Source organism: Thermobia domestica, chromosome 2 (assembly GCF_964235325.1).
Source record: "Thermobia domestica chromosome 2, izTheDome1.hap1.1, whole genome shotgun sequence".
In the NCBI taxonomy this organism is placed as follows: Eukaryota; Metazoa; Arthropoda; class Insecta; order Zygentoma; family Lepismatidae; genus Thermobia; species Thermobia domestica.
The window spans coordinates 246,986,046-247,007,513 of record NC_137455.1 but is presented as its reverse complement, the minus strand read 5'-3'; the positions used below and the strand labels follow the sequence as shown (position 1 = coordinate 247,007,513).

At 34.5% G+C, this 21,468-nt stretch overlaps 1 protein-coding gene across 1 annotated transcript in view; it reads left to right on the top strand.

Moving 5' to 3' along the window:
- Nucleotides 1-21,468, top strand: part of LOC145678427 (semaphorin-1A-like) — a gene marked incomplete in the record, with an annotated part of 854,086 nt that overhangs the window by 789,020 nt on the left and 43,598 nt on the right. Inside the window, 4 exon segments of the mRNA XM_081748545.1 lie at nucleotides 3,169-3,517; nucleotides 7,860-7,942; nucleotides 11,324-11,558; nucleotides 17,519-17,658. Coding sequence (XP_081604671.1) covers nucleotides 3,169-3,517; nucleotides 7,860-7,942; nucleotides 11,324-11,558; nucleotides 17,519-17,658 — 807 coding nt within the window.

Genomic DNA, 21,468 nt, shown 5'->3' with positions numbered 1-21,468 from the left:
AAAGTAAAAACTGGATCCAGTTGGCTAAGGATAGAAGTCAGTCGAGAGCTATTGTGAACGTGAAGTGGGTAGACGTACGTACAGTACATTAAAATGTTTGTTATGTCCAGGCCAGTAGCCAGCCCAAAAATGTAGGGGGGACCCGGTAGAAGTTAGGGGCAATCCAACCGTATTATAGTTCATCACCATATTATAGTTAATTTTCAAGCCTACCGTGAAAATTTTAGAGGGGTCCCGACCCCCTATAGACCCCCGTGGATACGGGCCTGGTTACATCTATGTGTGTATAATAACTATACAACAATAATTTTAAAGAATTATTTGTGAAATAAGACATTTATCTTCTATTTAAGACATATGTAATATGTCACTTTTCTTTACTAACCACGAATAAACGATTCGATAACATGTAGTTCCGCTTAAAAAAAAAATCAAAACGTAATTCGCAGAATACATTAAAAATTTCCAGATGCAAATGAATTTAATTATATTTTGCATTGACCTATGTTTACTTATGCATGAAAAATAAAAATGTTATCCATGTAACCTTTGTGTATAAACTTCCAGAAAATTGTTTGAAGGAATACAACAGAAACTTGTTTTTCTTTCGAGTCAATGTCTGGAACTGCGAGGAAATATCAAAGAAAATGATGAATGACTGGAGAGAATATCTTAGTAACATGGCAGAACAGTAGATCACACGGTTTCAGGGCTTTCTTCCTCCATTTTCTTCCCTAGAGCCTTGTCATCAGATCTATTTTCCAAGTCTGCGTGTATTCGAAAGGTTTGATAAAGACGATGTTGCAATAAAGTTTCACCCTTTAAAAAGTCGTTCAGGACTTCCAGCAGTCAAAAGTAGCAGAGATGTAGGCCTACTTGTTTCTGTCAGAGGTTATGAACTAATGAAACGGTGGTAATCGATAATAAATAAATATGTAGGAGAGAGGTGGGCAATGGCGATCACCTTAGAAAAATGGGTTATTACGTAGTTTCATTTGCAAAATATATTGAAACAAATTTGTAAATATATACTTCAATCCTTCTACAATAAGTGTGTAAAATAAAATGAGGATCATTCTTTCAGTTCGGAAACACGATGGAAAAAAAAAAACTCAAATTGCTACTTTGATCGCCATTCCCATCACATGTTGGTAATGGCGATCACAGTACAAGCTTAATAAACACACATAGTTCCATAGGCAGTTAATTTTTTTCTCTAAACTGCGCCTTCGAAAGACTGAGAAACGTCAACTGAATGTTTGATTGACGTTTTTTCAAAGACACGTCACGGATATATTTACGTGGTGAGTCCACAGCAGTACAGTCAGCATGCACCCACGATGCACAAAGGTTACACCGATACCAAAGTTTCAGTGTTTGACTCAAGTAGGCGTATTACTTATCTTAGGTCTAGCCTCTTTTATAATTTTTGGCTGGAGGAGTATTTCAAAAGTTTGTTCGGAATGGCGATCACCATGATGGTAAACCGATCACGTTGATCGGCATTCCCAACATTGCGCCATTTTGAAAATTGAGCTGGTTATACTGTAAAACGAAGTTTATTTGAAATATAACTATGTGTCGTGCATTAGACGTAAATATAACTTTTTATAAATCTTAGTAACTTCAAGATCTTACAACTTAAAATTGTACCTTTCGTGAGTTGAAATATGCAGATCCTTATAAGAAAATCAACAAAAACAAGTTTCAGCACGCTGTAGACTTCAGTCTTCTCTGACTTCTTCCTCGACAAAACACAAGAAACCTTACTACAAGAGGCAGATGACAGCACTAGTTTGACTTCTCGGGTCACGAAAGAGGGCAAAGTGGGCTGATCGCCATTCCCTTCCTCTCCCCTAAGAATGATGATAAACATTAAAAACTATTTTCTTTAATAAATTCATAAACATTTGATAGATAATAGTACACTGTAGTGTATGTAGAATTTCATCAAGCGGGGAGTCAAGTTTTTCAAGTTCATATTATTTCAGGATTTTTTATACATATCTTAATATGGTAAATGTTTATTTTTGCATAATAAGTTGTTAAGAGGGTTAAAACTCGGATCCCCCTTGCGTTAGCCACTGATATTATATGTTCTAGTATTAACAATTCTGCGTTGAAAGCAATTAGATTGGGGCACATACGTAGTTCGTGGGTAATAAATAATATGTGTATACTAAGTTTCCTAGTCTGTTCGTTCGCTTTGGGCGGAGGTGGAGCAAAGGGGAATGTGCCGATACGATTCTTGCTGTAGTAGCGAGAGAGTGGTAACTGCTACATTGTCATATCAAAGACCTCTTAAGATAACGATACAGACTGCATGCGAAGAAGTTAGTGGATCGTTCTGAATACATAGAGTTCTCAGAAACTTGTATCATTGAAAGAAGATACTAAAGTGTAAAATTATCAATATAATTTAGTTTATATTAGAATAACTTTATTTTGTAATATTCTAGGGCTACCGCCTGTAGGCCCGGTAGCCCACAAAATACGCCACTGGGTAAGACCAAATCTTTATGCTAGATCAAGCATATCTCAGCTAAACAGATATAGTTTTATTAAGAAAGTGTATAAATGAATGTCAAGTTAGACCTACAAAGTTTTGGGAGGAGTTCGGAACCGGTGGACCCACCGCGTGGGGGCGCCCCTGACTATCTATTTAACATTGAATCTTGATCGCAATTTATCTCTCAGTTCTCTTGACTCCAAGCTAAGTAGTTCTCAGACTTCACTCAAGATCACAAGTAATGTCGAGCTCATTGAGACGAGAGTACATGAACGCTGAGACGTGCTGTTGTCTGTTACCGGTGAACGTATAATAGATTCGTTGTGGTAATTTACTTCCCTCATTTCTGAAAGTTGTCCCGTTAGTATCCTCTGTTACATAGGCTTGCAAGAAAGGATTCAAAATAACGAAGAATATTTGTCTTTGTTATAGTTTTGTTTGCTGAAAGGATTTTTTTCTTTTTCTTGACTGCAGACACGGCCCAGCTACTGCAGACATGGACTTTTGACCATTAGCAACATTGGCTAAGAGAGGGAAACTAAAGATGATTCAAAAAAATTTTCATATATAAACTTACCTTTAATTAATAATGCAATTTAAACTATTGTTAGCGTGTTAGCTTAATATTATTCTAATATTTTTTTTTTCCTGATTTACAGAGTCAACGAGTGAAATAATTGATGGAAAATATGGGGATCGGAATACAAAGTTAATATATGCTGTTTTTACGACGCCTGTCAATTCGATTAGCGGTTCAGCTGTGTGTGCCTTCACTGTGCAGAATATTTTGGATACATTTGAGGGCCCATTCAAAGAGCAGGAAACAATGAACTCCAATTGGTTACCCGTTCCTACTCTTAAGGTGCCAGAGCCTAGACCAGGACAGTGTGTAAATGATTCTAGAACTCTCCCAGACATGACTGTCAACTTTGTAAAATCCCATTCACTTATGGATGAGGCAGTGCCTTCTTTCTTCGGATTTCCTGTTGTAATTCGTATTAGCCTACAGTAAGTACACAACTATCTTGCATTTTATATGTCACTTAAATTTTCCATTTCACTTTTTTTTTATATCCAGTTTACTTCCTTTTTTGGGGGGGGGGGGGAGGAAGCAGTTAATCTTATACTTAAACTCTGGATACCAGTGTAAGATGTATAATGAAAAGAAAATTAACGGGGTGATAAAACGAACTTAATCTGCTTATACTCTAAATAACCTACAGACGAAATTCCGGCAGAATTAAGTTAGCTAGAGGTAAAAAGTTGTACACAAGATACGCAAACTCGTTTTCCTTACCTGGAACAAGGAGAAATTGCCACAAGAGTGGAAAGAATTAATCATTGTTCCAATTCACAAGAAAGGCGACAAAACTGATTGTAATAATTATTGAGGAATTTATTCCTCTTCTGTATATCCTATAAAATCCTTTCAAATATTCTATTAGCAAGATTGACTCCATACAGATGAAATTATTGGAGATTATCAATCCGGATTTAGGCGAAATCTATCAACTATCGGCTAGATATTTACTATTCGACAAACACTCAGAAAGAAATGAAAATTCAATACCCCAGTATATCAATTATTTTTTTGATTTTAGAAATACCTGCGGCTTGGTTAGAAAGGAAACATTGTACAACATTGTTACAGAATTTGGAATACGGAAAAGGCTAGTTAGATTAATTAAGATATGTTTAAATGAATCCCAAAGTAAAGTCCAAGTTGGAAAATTCTTGTTCACGAGCTTTCACATCGGGAATGGCCTGAAACATGGGAATGCGTTGTCGCAGTTATTATTCAACTTTGTTCTGGAATACGCTATAATGAAAATCAAAGACAGTAACCAGGGGCTAGAGCTGAATGATATTCACCAGGTTATGGCTTATACTGATGATATAAATATAATAGGGGATAATAGAAGAACAATAGATAGAAATGCAGAGGTCTTATTAAACGCTTGCAGGGACATGGGTTTTAGAAATAAATGCAGGAGAAACTAAGTACACAGAAATTCACCGGGATCGTAATACTGCAAATTATGGATGCCTCAAAATATCAAATAATACTTCGACAAAGTAGATACCTTCAGATATCTAGGATCAATGTTAACACACCAAAACCAAATCCACGAAGAAATTAAATACCTATAAAAAGTAGGATATTCGCATGGACGCCCGAAGGGGAGGGCAGGGTGGGGACCGAGCCCCCTCCCCCTAGCTCACGAAACTGTATTAAATTTCTTAAGATTTTCGTAATACAAATAAAAAACATCCAACGTAACATAGCAACCAGGGATTTGAATCCCCTTCCCCTAGAAAATTTTCTTCGGACGCCCATGGATATTCATGTTGTTATTCAGTTCAAATTCTTTTGTCGTTTCGAATTCTGTTTAGGACTTTGAAGGGTAAAATATATAAAACAATAATTATGCCTATTGTGCTCTATGGCTACGAAACATGGTCGCATAGTCTGATGGAAGAACACAAATTGAAAATATTTGAAAATAAAATTCTGAGACGAATATTCGAGCCCGAGAGGAACGGGAATGGGGAGTGGCGGAAACTTCATTACGAGAAACTACATAAATTAAACCCTTTACTAAATATTGTTAGGGTCATCAAGTCTAGGAGACTCAGGTGGGCAGGTCATGTAGCCAGAATGGAAGAAAGTAGGAACACTTTCAAAGTTTTAACTAGAAATATAATCAGAAAACGACCATTAGGAAGACCTAGACGCAGATGGGAGGACAATATTGAGATGAATCTCACAGATATAGAAATACAAAGTAGAAACTGGATCCAGTTGGTTAAGGACAGAAGTTAATGAAGAGCTTTGGTGAACGTGGCATTGAACCTCCTGGTTTCATAGGCCATAGAGTTAATTAGTTATATTCTAAGTGACCCAAACATACAAGTTCAGCTGTTTTTTCAATGTAGTATATTATTAATGATGCCAAAAAAAAAAAAAAAAAAGTGTTAAGAAACTGGAAAGTGCCATTTTATCCAGGATAAACTTGAGAATTTCGGAGTTCTGACTACTCATATACCTCCTCGGTACGATCTTGCATCAGTATTTACACGGTTAAAAGATGTTAGTAAATAAATGTTCTCATTCTTATGTAGAACACTATGGAAATGCACAGCATTTCGAGACTTAAGATTAGGATAAAACTATGAAGCCTTTGTATATTCCAATATACTTGATTATACTTGTAACTATAATTGCAATGATATTGTAAAATCCTCAGATGTGAGAGAGGAAGTTCAAAATGGGGATAAGCATCTTTTGAAACATTCTAGAAAATTTTATTTCTAACTTCCTCCATGTTCACTCTGAAATTATTATTTAAATCGTTAATATTTTTCTGACCAGAGTATGCATTTCTTTATTAAAAATAAATTATTTCGTAGCAGTTTCCATAACGTAACGTTATCTTCCTCAGTTTCCATAACGTAACGTTATGTATGTTCATATTAATGTAGGTAATAGAGACATCATAATATTAAATTATTGATATTCATTGTTGCCTATTATATAATTTTAGATTTATATTATGTAACAGATACGTAGATGACTGTTTAGGAATATGGAAAGAAACAAGAAGACAACTGGAAAAGTGTGTAAAAAGGATTGAAGATGAAGAAAAAGGGATAAGCCTGGAAACAGAAGTAGAAAAAAAAACAACAAAATAAATTACTAAAAATGACAATAGAAAGAAAAGAAGGAAAATTGCATACAAGATGGTATAACAAAGAATGTGCGGCATGGATTTACTGTCATAAAAGAAGTGATGTAGATAATAGCACGAAAAAGAACTTCATAAGAAGAGAATAGAAGATATAGATAGTGAAGAAGAGAAAAAGAAAAAAGATCTAGAAAAGTTTCACAATCTTCTAGAGGAAAATGGTCATAACATAAAGACTATAAAGAAAAGTAAAATCAAAGAGGACAGAAAAAGACAGAGGAAAGAGACAAAGGAAGAGGAGAAAAGAAAAGAAAATGGCATGGTATAGAGAGCATTGGAGAAAAAACAGACACCAAAGAACTTATTAAGAAAAGGAGGTGTGAACACACTGAAAAGGAGGAAGAAGAATCCTAGAAGTGATTTAAGAAAATGAGGAATGAGAAGAAAGAAATAAAAGAAGATGATGAAGGAGTAGTGTATGAAGTAAAATGTACGAAATGTAACAATATATATATTGGAGAGACGAAAAAAGCTTAAAGAAAGAATAAAACAACATAAGGATGACGTAAGACTTAAAAGAGAAAATAACGCGATATATAAACACGTAAAAGAAACATGACATGATACAAATTAAAAAGGTGTACAAGGTTTAGAAAAGGGAAATAGAACATTAATAAGAAAATGGAAAGAAGCGAGATGGATTGAGAGAGGAAAAAGAGAAAGATCAATGAATTGGACAAATGGACTTCAAATTCATGAATTATGGGATAGGTTATTAGAAGGAATTGAAGAATAAAAATTCACGGAAATTAAGAAATTAATTGATATTTGGAAATAAGAAGAAAAGAAAGAAAAAATAATAATAGTGATTATATATATATATATATTAATAGAAACAGTTATAATATATACAAAAAATATAAAGTAAATGGTAAAGTATAATAATATCGTATTTTACATATTTTCTACTGCAACGCATCAGTATGGCAGTACAAAGAGGGAACGTTGCATCAGCTTTGGGAACGCTACCCTCTGGTAAGGAACTGGAGGATATCTTTTTTCTGTAATCATCTCGGCGAAAGTTTAAATAGTGCTGTTGCAAAACTTATCACAATAATGTATATTATTTGATAATTTTATTCATTGTTCTATTCTGTTTTTCTAAACCTTGTACACCTTATAGAGAAGAGAACATTAATAAGAAAATGGAAAGAAGCGAGATGGATTAAGAGAGAAAAAAGAGAAAGATTAATGAATTGGACAAATGGACTTCAAATTCATGAATTATGGGATAGGTTATTGAAAAGAATTGAAGAATAAAATTTCAGGGAAATTAGAAAAAAAAAAAAATAAGCAACAATGAATATCAACAATTTAATAATATTTTGTTTTTATTACCTACATTAATATGAACATATATTTTAACGTCTGAGGAAGATAACGTTACGTTATGGAAACTGTTACGAAATAATTTATTTTTAATAAAGAAATGCATACTCTGGTCAGAAGAAAATATTAATTTATTTCTAACTTTTGTCAGTATTCTGTGTTAAACGTTTGTTTTCAGAACAACAACTGAATTAAGTTTCATTGGCTTATGTCTTTGTGCATTGATTCTCTTGATAGTATGAATTCAAATAATTTACTTTTTTGTATCTTTTCAGCCATAGATTTACTAAGATAGTTGTAGATCCCCAGGTGAAAACACCAGATGGAAAAGCATTTGATATCCTTTTTATAGGAACTGGTAAGATGAATTTACTTGTTACACTTTCAAAAAGTATTTGCTGTTTATTTTCTTTATTTTTCAATTTAACTTTTATTGTTCAATTTTGACCTGTTAATCTTTAATTTATAAATTTACAAAGACTTTGTATGATTTCATTCTGCACTATAAATTTAATTGTATCTTGAAACGTTTGGGTAAGTTGCGACAGACAAATCACCCATATGCCCAACCGTTTAAAGTTACCCCTTGATGTGGTACTCTTAATTATTTAACTTATGATTTGAAAACTATATGGAACATAAATTCGTTAATATATTTGTGTCTGAGAAGATAATGAGATAACACCAAACGGAATTAACTGGTATTGTGCCCTGTGTAGCAAGACTTTTGGATATTTTAAGGATAAAGTTTTATCTTATTTAATCTATTTGACCAGTATCTTATTGTGATGATGAATTTCATATCTTTGTTTCGTATGCGATGTGATCAAACAGTCATATATTCTGTTGAAGGACTTACTGATTTATTTTTTCAGAAGGTAAATTCCTTTTAAGGTAATGGCGTAATGTGTTATGGAAAATTATGTTAAGCAGCATGGTGCAAAATTAAATACTGAGACGGATATTATCGATATGTAAATGTCGCGCTAAGTGGGCTTTGTGGCGGACAAATACCGTGTGCATGGGTTTTCTCGCGCTTTTCCCATTTCCTCTCAGTTTCTTCATTTCACCATTCGTTTATTTTCATCACCGTCTCATTTAGCCTCCGTGCATAAACGCAGGACGTTAAACTAAGAGAAAGCTATTCAACAAGTACGTGCACTCCGCAATGCAATCCATTCCTAATCTGCATCGCATAGACCCCACTTACTATGCCAATAATAATAATAATACATATACATTTGCTGTAGATAGTGTGAAAGCTTTCATGTAAAAGTGCTATGAAGCAACATAGGTTTTCCCATTGCTTCGTAGCTAGAGGACTCGCTTTCGATGTCCGTGGTTGTGGTTGTAGACTACCCTGCTGTTAATACAACACCCCCGGATACAACCCAGGATCTGTTTCGGATCTTAATTAATAGTTGATTCCATTGGTAAATCTCGCATTGCATGAGGACATAAAACAAAATGACACATTATCGAACAATATCGAACAATCAAACAATTAAAAATAAAAATCAACTATTGATTGTGTAACTGTGGAACTAAACATCAGAGTGCCAAATCGACGTCATAAAAATCCTTGACTCAAGAAAAACCGGTTTCAAAATATCATAAAGGAAAATAATAGTAGGGTGTTTTGTTGAAATAAAGGAATTATTCACTGTAAATAACTTCTGAGGAACAAACTATTTTTGTCAGTGATTGAAAGCTCGTCAATGCGTCCGTTTTTGCAAAAGGATTGCTAGTGTCAAGTTGAGAATTAATTTGTATCATCTTAACATTACAAGGCAAGAATTTTTATTCTAAAATCAAGTTATATTTGTATGTTTGCCGTTGAAGGAATATAAACTTCAAGTGGGTATACAATGGGACGTTGATATCGAAGCAAGATATCAACGATATTTTTTGAATAAAATGAATTCCTTTGATTTTATTGTTTATTTTATGTCTTCTTTTCTTCTATTAAAATGTCGAACTTCGTACCTGACGTGGGGTATCATCAGAAGAATGAAAAATAAATAAAAACATGAAGAATTGTTGAAATTAAACGTTACTAGAACAACCACCTACAGAGGTAAAATGGGAAAAAAAAGAAAAAAGAAAAGAAAGAAAGAAAAAATGTACAAAAATGCAAGGTTCACTAATTTAAACCATACTTTAAGCCAAGCTTTAAAAAGTTTTAGCATTAAATAAATAAAAATTAAAAGCAAAAGGCCAATCATGTTAACTTCATGGTGAAGTTTCTATATATCTCAAACTATTTAGAGGATCTTTTGTCATATGAATGGTTCAGAGTCAGAGTGAACTCAAATGATCCGAAGCCAAACTTTAAAAAGTTTTAGCATTAAATAAATAAAAATTAAAAGCAAAAGGCCAATCATGTTAACTTCATGGTGAAGTTTCTATATATCTCAAACTATTTAGAGGATCTTTTGTCATATGAATGGTTCAGAGTCAGAGTGAACTCAAATGATCCGAAGCCAAACTTTAAAAAGTTTTAGCATTAAATAAATAAAAATTAAAAGCAAAAGGCCAATCATGTTAACTTCATGGTGAAGTTTCTATATATCTCAAACTATTTAGAGGATCTTTTGTCATATGAATGGTTCAGAGTCAGAGTGAACTCAAATGATCCGAAGCCAAACTTTAAAAAGTTTTAGCATTAAATAAATAAAAATTAAAAGCAAAAGACCAATCATGTTAACTTCATGGTGAAGTTTCTATATATCTCAAACTATTTAGAGGATCTTTTATCATATGAATGGTTCAGAGTCAGAGTGAACTCAAATGATCCGTATCTTTGTTCAGTTCTTTTATTGATATGGAAATGAAATTAAGTCGCTTTATTTCTGACTAAGGGAAGTACCTTGGACTAAATTAGATATTCTGTTCAGTGGCGTAACTAAAGGCTTGGGGGCCCCCTGATGGCTTGGGCCCGCCGCAATGCGAGGTCTGCGGGGCCCTTATATACGCCCCTGTTCTGTACTCTGTAGTCTTCTGAAATTGTCGATTTATTTTAATAATATGTATAAGTATTACTCTGTACAGTGATTTCACTTCTGCAATTGTGTATCTTTTTGCCCTACTGAAGTGACGCTTAAAATATTTACAAGTATGCAAATTCATTACAACGTATTTCTAACAGGAGTTCTTCGTGGATGAGTCGGTAGGCTCGTTACTTTTGTAATCAAGGGGTCCTGGGTTGGAGTCCAGGTGGAGAATAATTTCTCTCTGGTGCAAACCGAGTAGTGGCTCGGATTCCACTTCAACCAGGTCCCCTTCTTCATAACCCCGCTGTTGCAGAAGGATTTTAACGCCAAACTCATTTTAATCTGTATGTAATCCAAATAAAGTAAATCCATTTAAACCCAAAAAATCTGGATTTTTGTTTATATGATTATTTATATAGGATTATGGAAAATCCTATATAAATAATCATAAATTAGCATGACCCTTAATAATATTACACAAATAATTTATTCATTATTTATCGATTTAAGCTTTATTCAAATTACTACGTCTCTTTCTCAAAACATGTGTATTCTCCTTTTTTTTTTTAAAAAAATAAAAAACTTCCTTTGTACCTCCTTTCTTTTTTCAATAAACGTTGGATTTTTTGTTTCAAGAATTTTGTTTGGATGTAAGTGGTAAATGTGATTATGTTTCTGTTAGTTACTTAGAGGAGGACGTTATATTGGCTTATTTTCAATAATCTAATTGAGGTTTTAATTTCCAGATGACGGGAAGGTGTTAAAAGCTATTAATGCCCAATCGTACGATGACAACAAACACGTTAAACCTGTCATTATTGAAGAAATTCAAGTCTTCCCCAGCAACGTAGCTGTTACGAACTTGTATGTTGTTCATATGTCTGAAAATATAGAAGAGTCGAAGTTAATTGTTGTTTCCGATGATGAAATTCAGGCTGTTAAACTACATAGATGCGCAAGTGACAAAATAACGAGTTGTAGGTAGGTAGTTTTTGTAATAGTTACAATTTAGAATGCATTCTATGTGTGTGTGTGTGTTTAATTTTTGTAGTAGTAATAGTAGTAGTAGTTGTTGTTCTTAAAAGATTATATGATTATTGTGTGTGTGGGTGCTCTGTCCAAAGGCAGATCCTAGTACGACAGGAGAACAGGGATTAGGTGGACAGTTTCTTTTCTTTGAGTTGAGTATGAAATATGGAATTGAGGAATTTGGAGTGTAAGATAAATTGGTAATTAGCATTGGGGTTATCATGTACACAAGAACTGCGTAATAATGGTTGTTTGTATCTCTGAAGTCTCAAACTCAAGAAGTGAGATTCTGAACTAAGGTTTTGTTTCTGAAACAGAAAGAAAAGCTGTTAAGCTTTCTGGATGAAATAATAAAGTTCTGCCTTGTCACGATATTGGCTGTAACAAACTATATCAGGGAAAGGTATTATAGCAACAAGAAAGAAAAATAGAAAGAAAAAGAAAAGATCCTGAAAACAAACGTGAAATCGTTACACATAGAGGCACAATAGATATATAGAGTCTCTTCTTACACAATATACCTATTATGAACTTATTACTTTATGAATTTTCGAAAATTCCAGTCCGCAGTATTTGGAAAGAGGAAAGGGAATAAAATTCCTTTTTCTTTGAACAATTGACACTAATCCTCATTTTTCATATTTCTGTTTAACACAAACACATGCAAAAGATTTTACCAGTAGCTCATTTCAAACTCTTCGTTGGATTACATATTATATAAAAATGATAAACTAAACTTCTGGCATTATGCCTCAAAGAGTTTAAATAACATCATTTATATCCCAAAACCTCTACATCAGTGTGTGACATCACCACTCATCGACCCAACAAATTCACTAATATTGTTAGCGTTTAACGGGGATAATGTTCAAAGATGAGATCGAGATAAATTTTAATTTCTATCTTATTAAAATATTGCCCATGGTTAAGAGAGACGTGTGTCAATCAATAGATCACATTGGGCTGAATAAAATGATGTGCTTAAGATAAATTCTGATACAACTTCTGTAAAAGTCAACAAAGACGAACTTTAATGGTGCTAAGAAATTAGTCGTTCGTTGCCAAAAATATCTGATACTTCTATTTATATATATGCACTTTACATGTAAAAGAAAAAAAAGTTGTTTACCATCAGATCGTCATTTCTAACAGAACAGTGACACACATACTTCTAACATTTCAACATACTACTTCTAAATAAAAGCGACAATAGAACCCACAATTCAGGAAAACATTGATCTAGCTTCAAATAGGAAGAAAAAGCATTTTCATGAAGACAATATGTAATGATGTCTTTCTTTCCAATGAAAACAATTTTCTAATTCTGAGATAGGAATATCAAAATTTGTCTTTCGCAGAGAATTTAAGAAAAGTTTCTGGACACTTTTTTTTAACCTGAAAGCTTAGTATTTCATATATATATATATATATATATTTTTTTTTTAACTTAGACAGTTCTATGTTTCGTATTAACAGAAAATTCTCCGAACTAAAGGAATTAAGAATTTGCTGTAGTCGAGTTTGAGAAGAACTAGAGATAAAACAAAATCTCTACTGCACTTCTTTGGTTTCATCACTATTCTGCTGAATTACTAGAGAAAGTAAACTATAAAATTCTATAATGTTGGAAATTTATCAAGCGCGCTAAATTAGCTGCTTTTAAATATTAAGAACTTGTTTTAAAAACCTGTATTATTATTCAAAGAATGTTACATATTGTCTTAAGAGTACTATGAAACTTAACACGTTATTTAGTTACACTGTTCATCATCTTATACTTGTACAGAGTTCGTCATGTACACAGTTTACACTACTTCAAACGTATATAGTAACGCTAGAAGATTAGATGACGCATTACTAGCATTCATAAGTTTTACGATATATTATTGAACAGTTTTCTTCTTCCGATCCTGAGTTTTCAGTTCGCCGAGAGAAAAATTACACCAATATTCGGCGTTTATTTTTTGTTTATTATTTTGCGAGGCATCTGTTTTGTCTACTGATAGATTAGCCGTGAACTGGAGATGTTTGAACTTGAACACACACTTTTCTTTCGAAAGTTTTCTGTCTCAGTTGTATGTGTCATGTTACTGTTTGTGAGTCCAAGAGAAAAATTTATTTAACATAACCCACATATGAGTACGTGTTGCAAATTAAATTTAGTATCGGTTAGCTGCTTCACCTCTTTCGTTCTCTCTTTTTCTAACTAAAAGGAATGAAGTACAGTGCCAAAGTAATCTGTTTAATTATTGGCAGGGTTAGAGAGAACAAGTCTATCACTGATCCTTTGTAGTTTTCGAACTTATCCTAATATACGTACTTATTTATTTATTGTTCTACATGTTTAATACTCTACTTATTACAAAGTAATTAAGCTTATATTCTCACACATGCACCACAATTGATTTTTTTTTATTGGAGTTTGTGGTATTTCTCTGTTTGATAATCTGCAGTTATATGCAACAGTGATGGTCATGTCGAAATTTATTATATCTTGCTACCATTATATTCTGACAAGCGTGGCTTCTGTTTCCTTAATTCTGTTACAATTAACTTGTGAGAGGGAACTGCCTCACTAAACCCTGTTCGGCGTAAGCTCTAAACTGCGATAAACAAAGCCACGTGAAACTAAATCTCGCTGGTTTGCTGTTGGCCTACCGACGCTTGCACTCCTCCGCAAAATAGTTCATATGATTTGGTTATTGCTTCTACTATGAATCTCCATATAAAACTACTATATTATTGTAAATGACAAAAAATATAATATGAATTATCTAATGATATTGCGATCGAGTGTGGTTAATGAAACAATAGAAATAAACACTAAGCATGCGCAGTAATTATGGCGCCAATTCAACTGTGGAGGCGTGTTCTACTTTTAAGTCTGAAAAGTAGAACATGAATGTTCTCTACTTTCTATTACATGAATGTTGTACTTTTATGTCTCACATGAATCCCGGTTCAGCGAGTGTTGTGGTGAAACATCAACAAGGTAAACCTTTACTCACTAAACAATAATTGTTTACCAGCGAAATTCAAATATATTTTTTTAATCTTTCGAGTCTTTTTCTTTCTTTTCTGCTGCTGCTGTAAGTATCTGGACAACACGAGACAGTATTGTCAAAATGTACTGTATAATTTGCTCCTCCCCGTGGGGAGTGGGAGTGATACATCACTAGCCAATCGTATTTGTGACAAGCGGAAGGATACAAATATTTTGTTTATCGGAGTTTAGAGCTTACGCTGAACAGGGAATAGCGCTTGATTCATTTCTGTATTGTAAGGGTGCTCAGTTGCTGTTTTTTTAAATCTGTAAATGCTATCAATTTGCCTACTTATAATATGTTTTGTAGAAAATTAAAGAAATTAAAGAAAAATTATATGAGTGCATTATTTGAAAATTAAAATGTTGGTTTTAATAAGTATGCTAGTTGTAAACTATAGAAATAATTTTTGGCTGTGTATTACTTCTCGTGTTCTGAAGAGCGTATTTGAAACCAAGTATGTACATATGTTTGACCAAACGCGATTCCTTATTGCGTGCGCAGAATGAACTCGACCAATCTTGATCTGTCAGTATTTAGTGTGAGCTGTGAGAAAGTGTTTGTTTTTTCTCGTTGGGCTGAAAATCCTCCCAAGCTGACCCCCTTTCAGAAGGAGTACATTGTATAATTTTCTCAAGTACTCATGTTTTCTAGCTGACCGAAAATGCCGCCAAAGCTGAATCACTTTTGGAAAGGTTGTATTGTAGCCGTTTAGGATGCAAAATTTAGTGTTTCAATGATCAGGAAGCAGTGTAAAAACAAGGGTTATGACATTAGCTTGACTTTAACCCGAACACCAAGGAATTTTGGCTTCCATTAAAAACTAATGGCTGTAGGCCTCAGAGCCCCCCACCCCCTTCCCCCTTTGGTGTTCCTAGGGATTCGGCATGTACGAGGATAGCGTGGCCCAGCGTTCAGTTCTCCAGTAGAGGAGACGAAAACACAACCGTGCATAGAAGTTACCACTTGCAGACGGAACTTCGCAGAATGGCCATCCAATCGCCATGGTCTTAAAGGCAGATCACAAATCGTATAAGTGTATTTGGTAATTCTCAACCGCATCTTGCATCAACGACTGTATCCTAAGGTCTTCGAAGCTAGCGGTCATCACCTTACTGATTGGAACTCAAGTGTAACGCTCGAAAGCTGTACAAGCGGCATCTGGCAGACCAAAGGTTGCAGTACGTGCTACATTGGATTAGGCACGGGTGTACATTTCCGACCGAAGCTTCATCATACACCTCGAGATCGATCCTCGCATTCTCTTAGGATGAACGAACTACTGGTATACAGCCATACCGCCATACCGCCATACCTGAAATCTCCAGACGCAAGCCAAATAAACTTTTGTGAATTTGGACTACGTAAAAGAGCTCTGGTCAAGAGGTATGTGACAATTGTGAGTGAACTCGGAAAAGCTGTGAAAAAGAAATGGAACATGATCACCCTCGCAGTTCTCCAACGGAGTCTTCTGTAATGGAAACTACACCGAATGAGGCCATCGTTCAGAAACATATCGAGCACTGCCGCACCTGGTGTCAAGGATTTCGTAACTACTTGGTGGTCACATATACGCGGAGCAGCTAGTACTCATGTATTGTGTCAGAAGAGTATTGTATCTTAAGTTTAGGAATTTTTCATTTAGGGGAAACAAGAGGACAATTGCTCTCCTAACAATAAGTTTGATATATTAATCAACAATATAATAATATACTAATGAAAAGCACGAAACTCTACGTATATCAGTTGAGTCTTCCCTTAGGGGAAACGTGAAATGACACTTCTGCTTAGGTTGGTAATACTTATTGTAACTACGTGATTAATTGGAACATAATTCATCATCTTCAGCTTGGATTAATTGTGAAGATCAGGACAATGGGCAGTTTATATTTCGGATTGGGAACGCTCTTGACTTTTCTTTTGGGGGGGGAGGGAGGATGGTAGCAAAAGTATAGTGAGAAAAGGTAAATTCCGGACAAATCAGTTAAGCCCATAGGTTTTCCAGAGAAAGGCAGTCAACGACAAGAATTTTAACAACTTAGCAAAGGAAAACATTTCGTCAAATCATATTTCGGTTCCTCTCCATCTATCTGTCAGTCTAGCCTATACAGCATATACTACTGCGTTAGTGGGAATCGTATGACAGTGATTATTTGTCGTCAGTGGCGTAGCAGCAGCCCCCGCAACCCCCGCAGTGCGGGGGGGCCCCGAGGTATAGGGGCCCCGAAGTCTTGCGATGAATAAAGATTTAAAGAAGTAGAACTTCAACCTTACTTCTGTCGGCTTTACAACTAGGGCCCCTTCTCTATACTTTGCGGGGGGGCCCGCAAAAGTGTGCTACGCCACTGTTTGTCGTCTACCTGTGGTAATACATCTCACACTGGCTGGTGCTTCAACATTCAGCTGCAGACAACTATTTTCAGATAATCTCTTTCAATGGATGGTTAGATTTTTGAGCTTTATAATTACTCTACAAATACACAACTGCGCTATGAACATTCACTGAATGTGTCTGAATGTATATAGCCACCCTAGGATCGCAATATATCATAGTCCTCATTACGTATGGGTGTTCGCAAACTTTGCAGACCGCAACGCAAAACATGCGACAAGTAATTCTAACTTCTATGTCGGTTATCTCAAACCAAAACGCATATTTTCCGCTGCGTTGACGCAAACAGGTATGTAATGAAGCCCGTAGACTTCATCCTACTTTAGAGCCCTTGTTGTTTTGATCCAAGGGGAGAAGGTAGATATCAATAATGTTTCAGCATGCCAGTTTGCATCACAAATAATATTGAAGACTATAGTATGAACAAAATAATAAATTATTAATTTCTTTCCTACAATATTTTGTTTGTGTTCTAGGGAATGTGTTGCACTGCAAGATCCATACTGTGCCTGGGATTCGCAGCAATCACAGTGTGTATCAGTGAAAGGAAGATGGAGTTTAGGAAGTAGATACATTCAGAACGTTGTTACAGGAGAACATCTTTCATGTACAGATGGTAGGCTACTAAAAATTTTCAGCATGAGAATTTTTTTTTTTTTAGCTTTGCATTTGTTTGTATGTGTTGTTTGTGTATTAATGGTTGCATTGACATACGATGAATTATGTGGTTTTCTTTTTTTTCTTTTTTTCTTTTTTTTTTTTCTAATACCACCAATTTTATTGTAGCCTGTCTGTCTTTTAGCAGAATGCTATGAATTGTTTGAGCTTTTGGTAATGATTTCTCTCTTTAATATTTGCTGTGCAAAGCGAACTCTCGTAAAATGATTTGTAATTATCCGAATGAAACCTAGCGAAGTTATGAATCACAGAATCGCAATGCTATTCAATGTCGTTAGCTAGAAAAGAAAGGTAAAGAATGTGTGTGTTTTGGCTTCCTTTGCAAAATTGTCATTTTAAATTAAATTATCTTGAATTTGATCGTTGAACGTTCGATTTTCAGGAATATATTAATAACTATTTTCCCAAATAGATTATGGAATATGCAACATTCATATTACTAAATTTGTCATTTGCTCATATGCTACATATTCCGTATTATAACAAAATATATAAGAATTGATTCAGCGTTAGGATGTTAGGGAAGAGAGGTGATATTGCTGATTAATAATAGAAGCAAGGGATTCTTCATCTTATATGACCGACCTTCGTCTTTTCAGAAGTTAAAAAAAAGAAAAAGAAAAATATTAATCGCCCGTATAGAATCAACCTTTTGTAAATGAAGAAACAAAAAGATGCAATGTCAAATTTGCGTTCTTTTATGTGCATGTGTTTTTACCTATGCCCTGCAACGTAATAAGAAAAAATGTGAATAAGACCCCGTGAACTTAAAGTTATAAAGTTAGTTTTTGAATATCAGTCATCATAACACTGCGTTACTCACACAAAATTAAAATAAAGAATGATTAAAAAAAAATATATGAATGATATTTAAAATTATGTTAATGAGAAGAGTAAACTTAGTGCGTTGCTAGTGGCTTGCTAATATTTGATTCTGCAGTGTTATAGCACGCAAACCGTTTATTTTATAGCATACAAATCAGGATAAAGTAATCACCTTGATTTGGCACTATGTTATACAACATATTAAATATACACATAAACTTCTTTTTCTCTTTTCCTCTTGCTTCATCCTTCTACTTCCTCCTAATTTCTTGTGGATCTACTTATGTGTATTTTTATTTAATATTTCTCAAGTTGCACCTCATGCTACTACTATTCCTTAACTTTTTCAGCATCCTTCATGGGGCGGTATCATTTACTTTGGGAATGACTGCTATTAGTAAATACGTGGTTTGTATAGACAGATTATAAAATTCCACCGATACTGGATCTCCATGACTAATTCAAGTCCGATTTAATATTTTCTTTAAGTTCTGTTGAACTTGCGCATATTTCTTTTAGACTTGAATGGCCTAGTATACCGAAAACGTTAAACCAGATCGAATTGTGTGTGCTAGTTTTGGTGCCCATTTTGCTCGTCATTGCTTGCAAACGGCTGCTTTCAAGATGATTGATCAAAGTGTAAAAGTTTTATCATGAGAGTCATTTAATTACATGTTTTTTTTCTTTCAAACGAAACGCACTTTAAAAAAAACATATTTTTATGTTTAGAAAACTTCGAAATCTACAACTCCGAAAATAGATAATGTAGAACTTGGATTACAACATATATTTTTGTACTGATTTTCTCGTAAATTTTCCCAACTAACAGTAGTACACACTTCTTTTTCCTTATGACTTCTTGGATAAAGATTATGATTAGAAACAAGTAATATAGTCAGGTCCACTCTTATTTACCAAGGGCGCAAGGAGACTGGAGCTGCAATGTCTGGAAAGAGAGAAGAGAGACAGTAGGAAATGGCCGTAACCTTAAACAAGAACCACTAAAAAATAACTCTAGTCAGAGGAAATACGAAAGATGCGAGATGTTTTTCTTATTGCGAATTGTATTTCCTTCTGTACTGTTCATAACAATGTAATCTTATTAGCAATGAGAGAGAGAGTAAATACGTCTTGGCTGTGTGCATAGCCAGTGTGCGGGGATCTTGACCGCATGAGTCCTGCGGTGACCGCATGACCGCAGGAAAATACGATTGGCACCTCCTCATCCTCCTCTCAAACCTCTCATGAGGACTTATTATTTTCGTGGGAAGGACGTCCGTAGTGCCATAAACAATAAATTTATATTGTCATCATCATTAAGGAAACAGTACAAGTTTGTTTATTTTTTAAGGTTACTATTGCCATTTCAGGTAACAGTAGGTCCATAGGCAGGGATAGTGGAAATGCTATCTGAAGAAGGGTTAAGGAAGAAATCTCTCCTGATCCAAGATTGGCATGCTATTGTTCTTATTTGTTCCATGGGCTAACAGGTCGTGGTGAGGGAATGCGGTTTCTCACGGTATGCTTAGGACGCTGTTGGTATCAAATACGGGCCTGTTGATATCAGATACGGATCTTTTATTTATTTTTCCAGATTCCCAGGACAGAGTATCGAATGGACAAAACAAACACTTTCGAAATTTATTGCTTTTTAGCTTTCGATCAATATTTGAAGGGTAAAGGGCATTCTGAGCGGTACCGAGATCATTGCATTGGGGAATCCACAACTCGAAAATGTTTTTCATGCTTTGAAAAAAGAAATTTAGATTGTAATGTTGCGTACATTCTCGAGCTCAAACATTCTTTCTATCGCTGAGTATTGATATAGATATTATTTCTTATTTTCACCGATAATGTGACTAAATAATTACCGATGCTAGTTGAATACGTTAATCTCTGGTGATAAATGGTGCATAATGAGACGCCGAACCTTGTTTCCTGTGTGCAAAGCTGCCGATACTCACCTTTAGCACTTTTTCCATTGCATACAAATATCAGGACGTTTGTGTCCACTTCCTTCAAAGGTTTACACATTGTTTCAGGCATCAGACAGAGGTTAAAATTGCTCTCTTGCAAAGATGCAAACTACTTTTAAGCCATGAATTTTACAAGACATACTATGCTGACATTCCAAATGGTTGTTACAATTTTGTTACTATTCAAATTTTGATTGAAGGCAAGCTGCAACAGGTATAAAACGGTTTGTGTATTTGATACCGAAAGTGTGCCTGGAAGCAACACTAATTTTTTATACAATAAAGATCACATACACAAGGCACTGGAAAATGATAATTTTGGAATATGGATACAGTATTAGTCTAACATTAAAAAAAAAAAAAAACTTTTCTTTTAAATTTGAAACGTCTTTTTTCAAAACTAATAGTCGAATGAAGATACAAAATGTTCGCGCGTAGAACAACAATTAAAAAAGAAAGAAAGAAAGAAAGAAAGATAAAAAACGCAACTGCCAAGTCGAAGTAAAGTATTATGTCTTTTGGAACAAGTATTACACACATTCCTTTATTTTTTTTAATTGGGATTAAGTATATGTTCCGAAACATGAGTTTAAGACGCCAAACGCCAAGGAGCAAATAATATTTTAGGCTTATTTTGTTCTCTTTGTGAAGTAAGTGTTATACTGTTTTTCCCTCACTCCCTCTCTTCACAATGAAGATACGCAAAACTCTCATGACTATCTACTTAATCGTCTGTGTTCGCCTCAATGTAAAACATCACACAGCGAACAAGAGCCTTCAACACGTGCTGATAAACAGGTTGATCATTTTTTCTCCCTTTTGTGTAACTAGAAAGACAGAATTCTTTATTTCGTAACTTTACCAGAATATTGTAGCACTTATGACTCAACCTTGTAAGAAAAAATCTCCAATAAATGCCTTTTAATTGAAAAAAAGAAGTTGTAAAC